The 14691-nt window shown below is 38.4% G+C and overlaps 1 protein-coding gene across 1 annotated transcript in view; it reads right to left on the bottom strand.

Annotated features, from left to right (window-relative positions):
* Nucleotides 1–14691, bottom strand: part of PCLO (piccolo presynaptic cytomatrix protein) — a gene marked incomplete at both ends in the record, with an annotated part of 357904 nt that overhangs the window by 120993 nt on the left and 222220 nt on the right. The window contains one exon of the mRNA XM_084279271.1: nt 14508–14589. Coding sequence (XP_084135397.1) covers nt 14508–14589 — 82 coding nt within the window. The remainder of the gene's footprint in view (nt 1–14507; nt 14590–14691) is intronic.

Below are 14691 nucleotides of genomic sequence, written 5' to 3'. Positions count from 1 at the left end.
GACAAGTGAACAGTTGTGTCTTTCTCTCTTTGTCCTGGTTTTGGTCAGGATGGAGTTAACTTCTTTTGTAGCAGCAGATGGAATGCTGTGTTTGAGTGTTAAAATGGAAGCAGTGCTGGTAACACCCTGATGTTTTTAGTTGAGTCAAGCAGTCAGGGACTTTCTCAGCTCTTCATATTTCTCTATTAATGAGAAAGGACGGGACGAAGCCAGGACAGGTGACCCAAACTGGCCAAAGAGAGTATCCCATGTCAATTACATCCTGCTTAGTATAAAGGGGGCTGATGGGAGGAGGAACGGATGGTTCCAGAACGCGCGGTTTTTGGGGGACAGTTGGGTTCCGGGACGGCTCTGGGTGGCACAGGCTGAGTTGTGTAGTTTGGTGAGAAACTGCATTGTGTATCAACAGTTTCATCGATTTTTTGCTCTAAAGTCCTGTTAGCATTGTTATAATTTATCTTTCTGCTATTTTAGTAAACTATCCTTATCCCAACCCATGGGCTTTTGGTTTCTGGGTTTTGGGGTTGTTATTTGCCCCTTCCTTTTCCCTTCCCTTGCCTCACACCACCCCACACCCCCACCCCGCACACACACACCTCTTCCCCTGCTCTTTTCCTTTAAAGAGCAGGCAGCTGTGTGGATCTCAGCTCTCAGCTGGGGTAAAACCACGACACTCTTTTAACGGCAAATTAAGAATGGGAAAAGTATAAATATTTCAGCCTGAGAGTGACCATCTAAAAAAAAAAGGGACCCATATAATAAACATAAAACAATACCACCTAAAGGCCCAAGCTAATTACAGGCATGGGTATATAATTAAATTTCTGCTACAAGATATATCCATCATAGCAGCTAATATTCCTTTAATTATAAACTTGGTATGGATGATAATTTATTAATTAAACATATTGCTGCTTGGCTGGTTTCTAACACAAGTGATTTGACACAGAACGATGCTGTGTTTTAAACAAGAGCCATATTGGCACACTGGGACTGTGCTATGGAAAATCCTAAGATTATTTTTGTTGAGAAGAGTCATTTTTCAGTGTAATTGGAACAAACTCTATACTTGGTTTAAATGAAGTACCTTATTTCGGTGCAAATTTGGAACTTAGCACTGGTAAACTTTATTTTCCTTGACACGACAGAGAAAGCAAACCCATCATTCTAAGGATGGGTCTTACGTCTTTTGCAAAAGTTGAAAAATACACTCTTTAAAAAAATAAGCAGCTTATTGCATGAAATTCATGCACATCCCAATAAAAACATTTATATGTTAGTCCATCCATTCATATGGGTTGCTCTGCACATTTATCAGAAATCTTCTGATCAAACATTACTGAAAGACTCATTAATATGGTACAGATATGACGCTCACAACTGGGACTATTCAAGTCAATGAAGAACTATTCTTAGTGTACAACACACAAAAACAACCAGACAGTAAATGAACCCTTAACCCATACAGTCAACATATGGAGTTTTCAACATATTAGTAGGACTGGAAATTTTTCATCACATAAGGGAGCAACTCTATAGGGTCAGCGTTTTCTCATGATGTCCTGGTATCTTCATCTATGACAGCTTAATTGTAACAGAATGGCAGAGGTGAGTAGTCGTATAAATAAGCGTACAAGACACTCGATTTCAGAAGCAATTTTATTGATTTCTACTCTAGAGAACTGGGGTTGTTTAAGCCTGGAGAAGAAGAGGCTGCGAGGAGACCTTATCACTGCCTACAATTACCTGAAGGGAGGGTGTAGAGAGATGGGTCTTGGTCTCTTCATCCAAGCAACAGGTGATAGGTTGAGGGGGAATGGACTCAAGCTGTGTCAGGGAAGGTGTGGATCAGATATTAGGAAAACATTCTTCACCAAAAGGGTTATCAGGCATTGGAACAGGCTGCCCAGGGAGGTGGTTGAGTCACCATCCCTGCATGTATTTAAAAGATGGGTAGATGAGGTGCTCAGGGATATGGTTTAGTAGAGGACACATATGGTTGGACTTGATCTCAAAGGTCTTTTGCAACCTAGTAACTCTGTGATTCTACTGTCTCCATTCCTTTCTAATTTTAATGAAGATTATAAATTTCTAATAAGTGAAGAGTTAACTTTGAGAGAAATACATAGAGAAAAATATTAATAAAACTGAATCACAAATAGCTTTTTTGCTTTTTGGCAATTGACCTTCTTTGTGACTTTCAAAAGAAAATTTCACTTGTCATTTCACATTTTTTCAGGCATCACAAACTGTTAATGATGCATATTCATTACACACACACAAAAATATAGATTTGATTAGTGACCAACAACTTGACACTAATAAACTCTGTCACTGGTGGCATGCCAAGCATCACTACAAAAGTATTTTTAAAATTCATCATTCTATTTCCTTTAATTCCACCATTAGATATTTTGTGTCCCATAGACTTACTCATTCTGAACTCGTGTAGCTCAGTTTATCTCAACCAGTATGAAATTATATCCCCTGGTATATTTTGTTGTATCACAGTAGTAACACAGCAGATAGATTATAATTTATTTTTCTGGAGTATGCTGACCATAACCTGAGCTCTGCAATTACAATTTGGTAATTTTTGTCCATTATGGAGATAATAAAAACCAGATTGCTGCCAATCTGTTGCTGTTGCTCTAGTCACAGGGAAGCTCATGAAATCTTATCTTTTCACTACTTTGAAAGCAGCTCCACTACAGCCATTAGAGTATGAACAGCCTAGATTTCCTGGAATTATTTCAGCATCTAGGCAATGATTAGACTCGCCTTTCCAAGCAAATGTCAATAACCCCTTACTTAAGTTACAGGCTGAAAAAGAACAGAGAAAAACTGAGTAAATCAAGGCACACCAGGCTTTTGCTGGTGTTTTTGGTCCAGCCTTTACACAAAGCTGAGAAGTAAGTTTCTGGGGTTGTTTTCCCCTACAAAAGTAAATAGAATTCCAGCACTAAATGCAGGTACTGATACTTTTTAATTAGATAAGTCCTATACAGCAGAAACAGTTTCAACATGGGCAGGAGAATGCAGGCACATGACTTAGAAGCTCTGTGCAAACATTGTCCATGTGCTAACTTGAACAAATATTTCCTCTGGGATAACTTTTCCAAGTATGAAACCATTTGTCTATCCAATTAGATGAGCAAAGAAAGTAAAGAAACAATTAGAATGTACAACAGATTTTCAGTAATCACACATGATTTCGTGCAGATTGGCACAGGAAGCTGTAGCATGAGCATCAGGAGCAATCTCACTCTGTCACAGAAAAAGAGCTATATAAAATTTTAATAGACTTTTAAGTGACTTAATTTTTAAGAAAGATATTTTAAAAACTCTACAGATTTGGATTTCTAAGAGCATAAAGGAATAACTTCCAAGATGGTAACTGAAAAATCACATTTTTTTTCTGTAAAACCATGGTCATTTTACCACCTATGGATATTATGTCCTTTGAAGATGAAACTATACCAAAAGGGGAAAAATTGAAATGGGCTTAACTGCAAAATGCAGATGAGGGCTACAACAGTATTGTCTGAGGAATTAAAAATGGAAAATCTCAAATTAAAGATTAAGCATTGTGTTTCACATCCATGAGTCAATGCAAAGCCATACCACTGAAGGAGAAAAAAAAAAAAAGCAAGTCCAAATACAGTTTTCATCACTTTCTAACAATGCCCAATGGTGACATTTTTTGGACAAGGTCTAATGTTAGCAATCAAAAAAATGCAGGAGAATAAATAATGAAAATGAGACATTAGGCGTGATTGATTTTGCAAGGTGTTACAGCACATTGTTACAGCAATGAGAACATAGCGATCAAATCAAACAATACAGTCTTCCAACTCTATTTGCCTGTGAACAGAGACAGAACATAGCTTCCTCCTTGTTGCTTTAGTAGACATTATCTTCCCATTCCTCCTCTAGCCTTATCTAGACCAGACATACATACGCTACGGTGCTGGTAGGCCCTTATCTGCTGGAACAATTTTACACCATGTTCCATTGTCTGGCTGGAACAGAATTGTCTGTCACAGAAAAAAAAATGATGGCTTCTCTTTGGAGAGTTCAGGCTTAAAAGCATCATGAAGAAATGTGAGCTATTTATTTAGATATCATAGTTGTGATAAAAGCAATCTGTAAAGTCTGGAGAACAGACGGAGAGGAAACATGACAAAGCAAACAAAACCAAGTCAGACTGGGGATTTAGAAAGCAGCAGAAAAAAATAATGTGTATAATACAATTCAGGCTAAATTTTTATTTGTGCTATTATTATTATGCATTTCTCTGGAATAAATAAGATGATGATCCATATCAGAATTTGGTAGTCTAGATAGGTAGAACATCTTCAAGAATGTGCTCGGGAGAATTTTTTTGTGCTTTCTAACGAAATTAGCTTAAATAAAGTTGTTTCCTACAAATGTGATTAAGCCTATTCAGTTATTGCACTTCTTGGCCATCGGCAACTAAAGCATAAAATATACATGAAGCCAAATCCTGAGCTGATGAAATTCAGATATATTCCAGTCATTTTAATAGCACAGCACTAATTTATATCAGCTGCAAATCTGCTTCATGCTGATTTGCACACTGGTTATCATCCTGAAGGGTCATAAAATGTTTTATGAGTTAACATCTTGGAGCACTTATATCTACTTGAAAACAAGATGCAGGTCTCTTTTTTTTTTTTTTTTTTTTTTTGGATGATCTGTCACGTCAGAATCTATGGTGTCACCTATGGTAGGTTGTAGCCTTAAATCTATAAAAGAACTGTAAGATCTGTAGGCACTGAGATTAATCTGTGTTTACTAATGGATACCAGTAGCTCAATAGATGACATTGACTGACAGCTGAACTTTAAAACCTTAGTTTTGAACTCTCCCATCCATATCAGCTTTGGTATTTAACAGCAAGAGAATTAATGTAAACACAATAGAAAGAATATTATACAGTATGTAAGATATATATATAGGTGTATATGCTAGCTAAAATATAATGCATGGACAAACAAAAGCCCTTAGGAGAAGAGTAGTTCCCCATTAAATGCAAAAAGCAACCACTGCTTCAGATGGTGGTTCAACCACAGACTATTTGAAGCTGTGAGAATATTGCACTGTGTTTATCCTGGTGTTATATTCTTAAACACCTTCTGTCAGAGCCATGATAAAGGGATAAGCAAGTCTGACTTAGTAAGACTGTTCTTATGTTTAATAAATTTAAGAAAAAATTGTGATCTTCAATAAACAGTGATTATTGCACATGCTAAAAATCTTGTCCAGTGTGTCATGTAGACTTGTCCAACATACAGTCATGCAAAGAATATTTTGTATTCCTTCTCCAGTCATCACAGTGCTGATATCTGGGGAGCTGTATCTATCATAAATTCTTTTTACGAGACTGGTAAACTGGGGAGGGGGTAAAGAGGAAACAGAAACATCGCTCCATACTGTTGCCTACTGGACAGTAGTTTGTGCTATCTACGTGGAGTGCTGATGGTACCCTAAGGTAAGATATGTCACTGGTGACACTGTTTTCTTAAACATACACATAAATGCAGATGTAGCAACCTTATTCACTGCAAACATACTCTGGAGCACATGGAGACTTTTTAGCAAAGGCTAAAAAGACCAATTCAGTCTTGGTCTTGTTGTCTGGGCTACATTAGTCAAAACATGATCTGCACCCATTCTCCATCTATTCGGAATTTTCTCTCCCCTCTTTTTCATCATCTTATTGCCCACAGAGCTTTGTTTAGTGAACAGGCCTGTATCTAACCACATACACTCCCGTTCACATTTGAAACTGAAGGACTTCTAAACAAGTCACAAAATTCCTTAGATTTGCACATCTTAGGTATCACAGTCAGTGACTTGCTTGTGTTGGGGGTGGTGGCAACACTGAACACAGTATCTAGATACAGTCTGACATGAGTTGAGTAGAAGTGAACATTCACTTCCCTTCATTTACTGGCATGGTCCTGGTAACACAGCTCAGGGTGCTGTTGGCTGCCTTTATAGAATCATAGAACGTGTAACATTGGAAGGGACCTATCCTCCTAGCCTGTATGGATAACGGGGATTGTCCTGACCGAGGTGCAGGACCCTGCCAAGGTGCATGAAGTGCAGATGGCTGTCTACTGACACCTCCTCCCAAGTGCATCTTCCACAGGCCTCCTCAGCCAGCTGCTTCCTCGCTTGCATCATTGCACAGGGCTCGCTCTCTCCAGGAATAGGATTTGTATTTGTTCTTCAACTTGACAAGGTTTCTGTTGGCCCATTCCTAAGGCCTGTCCTGGTCCCTCTGAATGGCAGCCTTGCCCTCAAGCTTATTCCACATCTGCAAAAGTCATAAGAGTGTACTCCCATCACCTCCCCCATGCCACTGATAAAGATATTAATGGTCCCATGATGGGGTCTTCTGTGGCACTCTGTTACCTGCCTCCAGGAAAAGCACGACCCATTAACCACTGCCTGAAAGCGTTCACAAAACTTTAAAGATTCTTATGAGGATGAATCTACCACAAAAGACAAGCTTTAATCTGTTCAGCCAGAATCTCCACCAATCATTCATGGCTTCACTGTAAAAAATTTGATCTTTGTGATATTTTTAATGTTACAGTGGTTGCTTTTAGCTCAAGCTTTTTATTACTCTTATAATAAGAGGATAAACTTGAATAGATTTTATTGATGTTTCCCACATAGTATCCCATAGGCATCCCTGTGATCAGAGGAAAAAGATTTACATAAAGGATGCTCTGCTGGCATATCATAAGTTGGCTGTTATGTTACAAATACAGCATATTAGTGATGTCTTAGCAACTGTTAGCATATAATAGTTCAGTCCTACGTGAATGCAGTGACCTTTGTTAATAGATATCTTAACATCATGGACCAAAGCTTTAAACAATTCCATTTTATATAACTATTTTGGAAGAGGATCTCCAGCTTTTGAAGCCATCTATATTTTGCTAAGAGAAAAAAAAAAAAAAAGAAAAGAAAAAAAGGCTTGAGGATCTAGTATGTAAATTCTCTCTACAACTTTGTGTGCTGATCTTGTGTTACAGACTTTGCATAATCCCTGGTATTACAGAATGCATACAAACGGTAGACTTGTGTTTAGGTAATTAATCAACTTTCCTTCTTAGAGCAGAGAAAATCTGCAAATGTGTGCTGGCAGTGGTTAAATAGATGCTACTCCACTCTACCACTTCCTTTGGACAGGAGACACCATAGGAAGTATACACACAGTGGGAAACAGTGACAGCTCTTGGTCAATGCTTCAAGGAATCTGTAGGAAAGATGTTACTACCTGTAATTAATGGCCACCCAGTAAAGCCTTGGCACACTGGATAATTCCTCTTGAAGGAAAACCAAAGGAATAACTCAGCCAAATGACACTCCTGCTCAAAGCCATCAAATGATGCAGTGTTGAATAGATATCTGTCATGAATGGGGAAGAATTTGTGGAACTTTATATTGTAAAAAACCATTATTCCAAAACAAGTAATACATGAAATCATTTAATTCTTTGGGGAAAAAAAAATCTGAACTTTCCTTCTTTTCTCAAAGAGAAAGACTGGGTTTTGTGTATAATTCATTAAAAACATTGTGATATTCATAGAAATTACACAAAATAAGCGAAGGAACTGTAGTTCCTCTGTGCTTAAACTTCAAATTAACTTTTGACTCACTGCTTGGAGAAGATCCAAAGCTGGCAACAGCAGAGACAGAAGCTTACAGTTTATTTTCATCAAGGTATCAGAGAGCAGCTGTTGAGACTGTCCCCAGGAAGGGTTGTATAGCCATTTGACAGTCCAGTTCTTAGAAACATTCAGTCTGTGGATGCAGGGTAGCTTTGTGTTTGGAAACGGGAAATTGTCCATTATGACACATGTCGAGACCTCCAGTTCATTGCACAGACTCCTTCCCTGATTCAGTCACTACTGAATGCGTTTGGCAACTGTATCAACTAATTTATCATCTAAGTTGGATTTAAACTCATGGCTTTAAGTAATGAAATGCCTTATTCTGTTGTACTGGTAATAAATAATATAATTTATTGCTATAATTTAATATTAGGCTAGTAGTAAAATAATAATTTTTAAAAAAAAAGAAAAAGAGAAGGAAGCAAAATAGAAAAAGTACTTTTCCACATTTTCAAGAGGGGGAGTTGACAAAATGATTTTTAGTTGTTTTTCTTTTTTTAAAGAATAGGCATAAATCCCATAAAGCCTGGTATGTCACATCTTATTTATGATATACACATTTGGTATCTCACACAAAATTAATGTTTCTTATAATAACTCCACTACTGCAAAAGAAAAACAGCATATGAATTAAGTTGATAATTTACTAGTCAGCTTGTTTTTTGTTGAAATTAACCCTTCAAAATGCAGGGGTTTTGTGACAGGGATAAAGGTAATTTATCTACCTGCATAGCTTGTTCTTTTAAACACTGCACTTCTGTATCAAGAGAATGCTATGATAATTTCTTTCTACCCACTAGAAGAAGCTGTCAAATGAGTGAAATTTTCAGCCTGTTCTGAGGAAATGGTATATTCTCAAGCCAGTGAGTAATGCTGTCCAAGACATCAACAACAAGCAAAATAAAAACATTTTTAAATAAAGGAAAAAGTCAATTTCTGATGTAACATGCAAATTAGCATTTTATTTGATCTATCTTGAACTTTTGCCTCCTTAAACTGTATATCTTTTTAGAAAAAAATGTATATTGTAGTGAATATGGGGGCTGATTGTGTGTGTGTGTGTGTGTGTATGTGTGTGAGTGTGTAGGAGATTAATGTAATTTTGGAGTCCCTATCCTCAGACAGCTTTGGCTTATCATCACTCTTGACTATTTAATGTCAGCTTCACTCCCATTCTTGATGAACAGATTTCTGGCACACTTTAGGTTATTTAAAGAAAATTTAGTTGACAACCCCCCTCCCCCAACTTCTTTTTACTGAAGTAAACCAGCAAATAAACATGCAGGCATTGAGTGCGTATTACCTGTAAACATTAATGGGGACAAAAACCAGAAGCACAGAGAATGAGGAACTAAAAAAATCACTTGACAAATGCTGTTCCTCTGTTATCTTGGTGCAATGAGGCTGCGAGACAATCAAAACCACAGAGTACCCTACCAAGGAGTAGGGTTCCATGAGAAATGTTTTCATTGCCTCAGTGACCTGCAGAACCAGAACATCTTAACTCTAGTCATCCTGCCTCCAGTTTGCCTGGGAGTGTACACCTTGGGCACTTCAAAGACCTGTACAAAGCTCTGATTAGGTAAATAGTGAATGGATGGCAATCATTCTCAAAATGTTCCAGCACCTTGCTCTGGAAAGTGCATCCAACATAAATAGGCATTTGTGTCTTGATGATGAGGAGCGATATCGTCCATCAGACAACCATATGGTCTGTATCTCTGCAAAATGTTTCTAACAAGTACAAAAATTTGTTTGTGGTCTTTTTTTGTCTTTTTTTTTCTTTTTTTTTTTAATTTAGAAAAACTGAATGGTATTGAGCTCTTCATAAGGCTGCTGTTAAGACACAAGCAGACAAATCCTCACTTACTGCCATATGACTTCAGTGGAAAATCTCTGACATTGCCTGGCTGTAGCAGCTCTGTCCCCTTCTGTTTATGGGGTTTTACCTCCTGTGCCATGTTTCTGATATGGAGAGTGTTGGAGGGAATGATGGCACTCAATTAGGGATTAAATCCTTCCCCAGTAACAAGTCAGCATTAGAAGAGAGTATAGGGTTTTCTGCAAAGTATTATCACAGTTTTCCACAACATTAAACCAAAGAAACAGGTTAAGTAATCCTCTAAGGAAGGAGTATGAGGACAAGAGGTGGGTTACACTTCTCACTCTCTGTCTTTGACTACTGTGTCCTATTCAACATAGACTGTGATAATATTCAATGTGGTTTTAATTAATTAGTACTCACATATTCACTGCACTTCAGGACTTTGCTGTGAGAAATGAATTTGATGAACCCTAAATATGTAGGGTTATTCATTCAGAGACTATCTATAATAGTAAGGAAAACTGAATTCTCTTCTCTCTCAGGCTTAAGTACCTCATGAGCTGGCATGTTGCAACAGTGTAGTGATGTGTGCAGTAATTAGTAATACTTATGGAGAGTATGAGGCATCTCTGACGTGTGTGCAGCACTACAGCTACCCTGTCATCTTCTTACCAGTTTCACTAACATCACTGCTGAAATGAACATTAGGGACGTAGTATTCTGCCCACAGTCTAATTCTCTTCTTTACTATAAGGTTCACAGGTTTTTTTCTGAATTGCCTCTCTGCCTGTTTTCTTTTATCAGAATTGACGAGGATGTTCCACAACATGGACAGTCTGACTGCTCAAAAGTACATTTTGCTCCCTGGAAACAAAGAATATCCTACCTTTGGAAAGGGAAGAATTACTTGTGACTCAGCCTAAGTGAGGCAAAACAGCAAAAATTACCTTTGAGTGAGTGTGCTCATTGCACCTATAGATCTACTGAAATGTGTCTGCGGCCTTGGTTTTTCATGCAATGTACCTAAACAGCTTTCTGATCAGGAATAACACATTCCAAATCTTTATCTTTGCAACATTTACGAGGGCAGTGCCAATGCTCTCATTACCTTCAGTAGCCATGTCCTCCCTTCACTTTTTCAAATATAACTATGACATGTTACACAACAGAAGAGAAAGTGCTGGCAGTACAAAACAGTGCCTATGTTGCTGTGCTAAAGGATCCAAAAGGAACATGGGATTCTCAGTGAAAACAAACAGTGAGCTTCTGGAGAATTAAATACTGCTATATTATCATTTGCTGATCACTGCTATCATTGTTTTGGCACCTCAGCATAACCATGATGCCAAGTTTTAGTATTAGGATTTTTTTTTTTAATTGCAAGTTATTAATACATATTTTCGGAGAAAATCCTTGGCAATTCCTTTACATTGATCAGTATTGCCTGAGGAGGGGACATTACATACCTAGAAAAAAAGAGCTGTGAGTTCTAGATGAAAGTATACGCTTGTGAAACAAGAACCCTCAGGAGAGAGGCCAGATAGCAAGTACACATTTGTTCTTCATTCAGAGCTACTACATTTTGGCCTGGTTACTCCTTTGTTAAACAGCTCATTCCCATGCTAAAATTTGCATTAAATGTTTTAGTGTGCAAACTTATGCCAGATTATGTATGAGGCATCAAAGGCATCTGTACCTCAGAGCCAGTTTTCATTAATCAAGAAAGTAAATAAACCAAATGCATGTGGACATAATATGCATGATACAGCATGAATTTTAAATTATTTGGTACTACCCATATTATCGATATTTTCAATGTGGCAATTTCTGGATCCATAACCTCTACTATGGTAAGTATGTGATGAGTTTTATGAAATTCAAATAATAATGGTGATGTTAGGATGAAATTCAAGCTTGCCCTATAGTTACAGCTGTGGTATAGCTAGTTACCCAGGCTGATCCAGCACAGTGAATCATTAATGCCCAGGCTGGCCCAGGAACTCCCCAGTGAGATGAGGGGATGGGCTGAACCACTGTTTAGCTTCACAGCAAAGTAGAAGATCAAGAAGTTACAGGAGTTCTAGAAGAGGGAACTGTGGACAGTTTGGGGGATTTCCACATGTAGCTTCTGCTGTGCACAAACCAGTTATGATACACAATTTGCATACTTAGGATGTACTTTTTATTCCCCCAATAGGAGAACCTGTCAGTCTCAGGCAGCCCCTGCTATTGAACAGACCAAACTGCATGCAGATCATTTAAATCAGTAGAAACTGTTCTTGCACGTGCTGAAACGATCATGTTGGCTTTTGTGCATAGCTGAGACAGAGGATGTTTTGTATGTACAGACAATCAGACACAATGGATGATGCATATACTGCTGTATTGACCCAGGACCACAGGCCAGCTGGCTTGTAAGAATCCAGCAACACAGCAGTTGAGGGAGTCTTGTCCAATAGAGCTGAAGATGGACCTGTAAGGATGTCTGCAACAGAGACTCCCAGCACCACCCAGACAGTGATTAGCTGCTCTCTTGGAGAAATCTGATTGCCCATGTGCACTTTATTGAGGGTTGTTGGTTCTCTCAACATAACACTCTTCCTGTGCCTATGCAACAAGTATAAAGCAGTTAACTAAAATGATTCAACATCTCATTTTGGTACTTTTTGATAAGAAAGAGGAGACAGTTAAAGGGATAACAGCAGAAGCAGAGGAAGAAAATAAAGAGAAAGAAAACTGACAGCCAACCAACCAACGAACCATTGCATCTAGATGAATATCCAATAATCTTGTAGTGAGGTAGCTATAACAGTATATATTGTTTAAATCTACCAATATTCTATGTAACCTTTGCTGTATAATCAATTTCTAAGTCTGCTTCTGGTTAATAGTCGTTATCTGGTTAATAGATACTTTCTATTAATTTGCACATAATGTTTAATCAAAATTGAATTTTCAAAAAAGTTAATAAAACCCGTGTGTGTGGCCCTGGGAAAGGTCATTTGCAAAGCTGAAGACGAAGCAGAAATCTTTGTACATTTAAAAAGAGTTGCCATGATTCTTCAGACTCTGAGAGAGGGGAAGGAAGGGACGTACAAAGCCAATAAGTTATGGTACTTAAAAGATGAAAAGATGTCAAAGGAGTGAAAAATATGACAATTTTTCTAGCTCAGGCACTCCCTGTCAGTACCCTATTCCATCTTTGGCTCTTTTCTGTACAATTTGCATTTAAACCTTTGATATTTGTAGGTATATCTATATGCACATCATATTTCAGTATGTCTGGCAGGTCTCCAAGACTGTATCTGGGCTAAGACCCAGAAGTATGACTCCAGCCTGTAGACATGTAGCCAGGCATGTTTAGCCCAGTCATAATTTAGGTACAATACAGCACAGCTACAGAAGCAAGCAGCCACAGTGTAGGCTACAAAATCTTAGCAGGGTCCTGAGGGAACTTTTGATCCTGTGTGATCTCATGCTGTTCAGGGCATTAGTAAAATGGGAAGTCAATATCTACACCTTGGTTTCCCTGTTGTTGCTTACAAGGCATTTACCCTGACGCACAGTTTGTTGCTGTGGTTGCCAGTGCCAGAGCTAGTCATGAACTTGGAATAGACATTTTACATTGCACGAGGGTAAGTAACTTTAGATAGGAGAAAAAGCCTTCAGCAGCCTCAAATCACGAGCTACACGCAGTTGTGTGGTTGCAATTCCACTTGTTCGTGAGTAAGGGAGCAGCCTGGATGAACTCACAGCTCATCACCCCGCAAGGCAAAGATCTGCAGTAGGATGTGAAGGAGGCCTGTGGAGTGAGAGGGCCCACGGCAGCTGAACCTGACACAACAGCAGACCCAGCGCTGCCTCCAGCCTGTGCTGTGTGGGTGGAGGGGTCTTTCTGTATCCTGAAATCATAACACAGAGGTTGTTATGCTGACTGGCAAGAAAATACCTCATAATATATACAGAAAATTCATTTAACACCCTAAATATGAGGTGGATACTGGGGGTGGAAGCGATCAGGATTTTACTGCCAGAAACCCTGTGAAAACAATTATTTAGCAATTCAAGTTAGTTCGTGCCACTTTCTACTTAATGCTCGAGGGAACGCCAGAGCTGGCAGTCAGTAATTACTTCTGCACAGAAACAGGGTTTGACACACACTTAGAATTTTTTAAGGGAGTTAAAAGAAAGTCTGCTGGTTTCACAACAGAAAAAAAAAATCCCTCTGAAAGAAGACAAACTGCATATTAAAAGACCTTTGAGGTCATTATCAGTATTAGATGTGAGAAAAAGCGCAATTCCAAAAGCTCAGACAGAGCTTACCTGCACCCAATCCTGCAACTGGAAGCCTTTTACAGTTTGATACATGAAAGCATCACACCGCATTCCTGCTCACAGTCCAGGACGTGAGTGAATATAACCTTTGCCACTTTTCATCTCCTTTGCAAGCAGACGCAGACTTACACGAACATTTGTGTTAGTGTTAGGGAAAAGGGAAAAAAATCTGAAGCCCTGTGATGACTGTCCCTATGTGAAGATGCTACTGAAAAATGGGATCTGACTGTTCTGCTCCCCCACTCTGTAGAACAGTTCCTGTATAAAAAGAATAAAATTCTTGGGTCTGTATATGTTGAACACCCACACAAGCCTATTTTATAGAAACTTCTCATACAGAGAATATAGAACTATATAAAAAGCAACAGCAAAACAGACTGCTCATATGTATAACACAATAGCATTTCCCTTTCTTTTTAATGTCTGTATAGCTTATGTATCTTGAACAGATGTTATGACCTTTTTTCCACGCTGCTGCTTTCTGTTATAACCAACCAGCAAGATTTACTATGACTGCTGAATTTCCTGCTGTGTATGACACAGGAACTATTTTGGATGCTTCAAATCTTGTGCATGATTCACGCTAATCAAATTAATTATCATGTCTCATAGAAGGTTGTGGGTTTTTTTACCTGAAACTGTGTGATCCTTTGTGTCTCTCAGTAGTTTGAGCCTTGCATGAGGGAAAATGTACTGCAGTGGCTTCCCGTTTATCTGAGGAACACAAATATGCATGTCATAAAAAGATAAACTGATATCAATTGCAAACATAATTTTAGACCACTGAAACAAGAAACTTATTTCATCCAGGAAAAT

Source organism: Gallinula chloropus (genome assembly GCF_964237585.1).
Source record: "Gallinula chloropus genome assembly, chromosome: 1".
NCBI classification, from domain to species: domain Eukaryota; kingdom Metazoa; phylum Chordata; class Aves; order Gruiformes; family Rallidae; genus Gallinula; species Gallinula chloropus.
The sequence above is the reverse complement of the archived record's forward strand: the minus strand, read 5'-3'. Positions and strand labels throughout refer to the sequence as shown.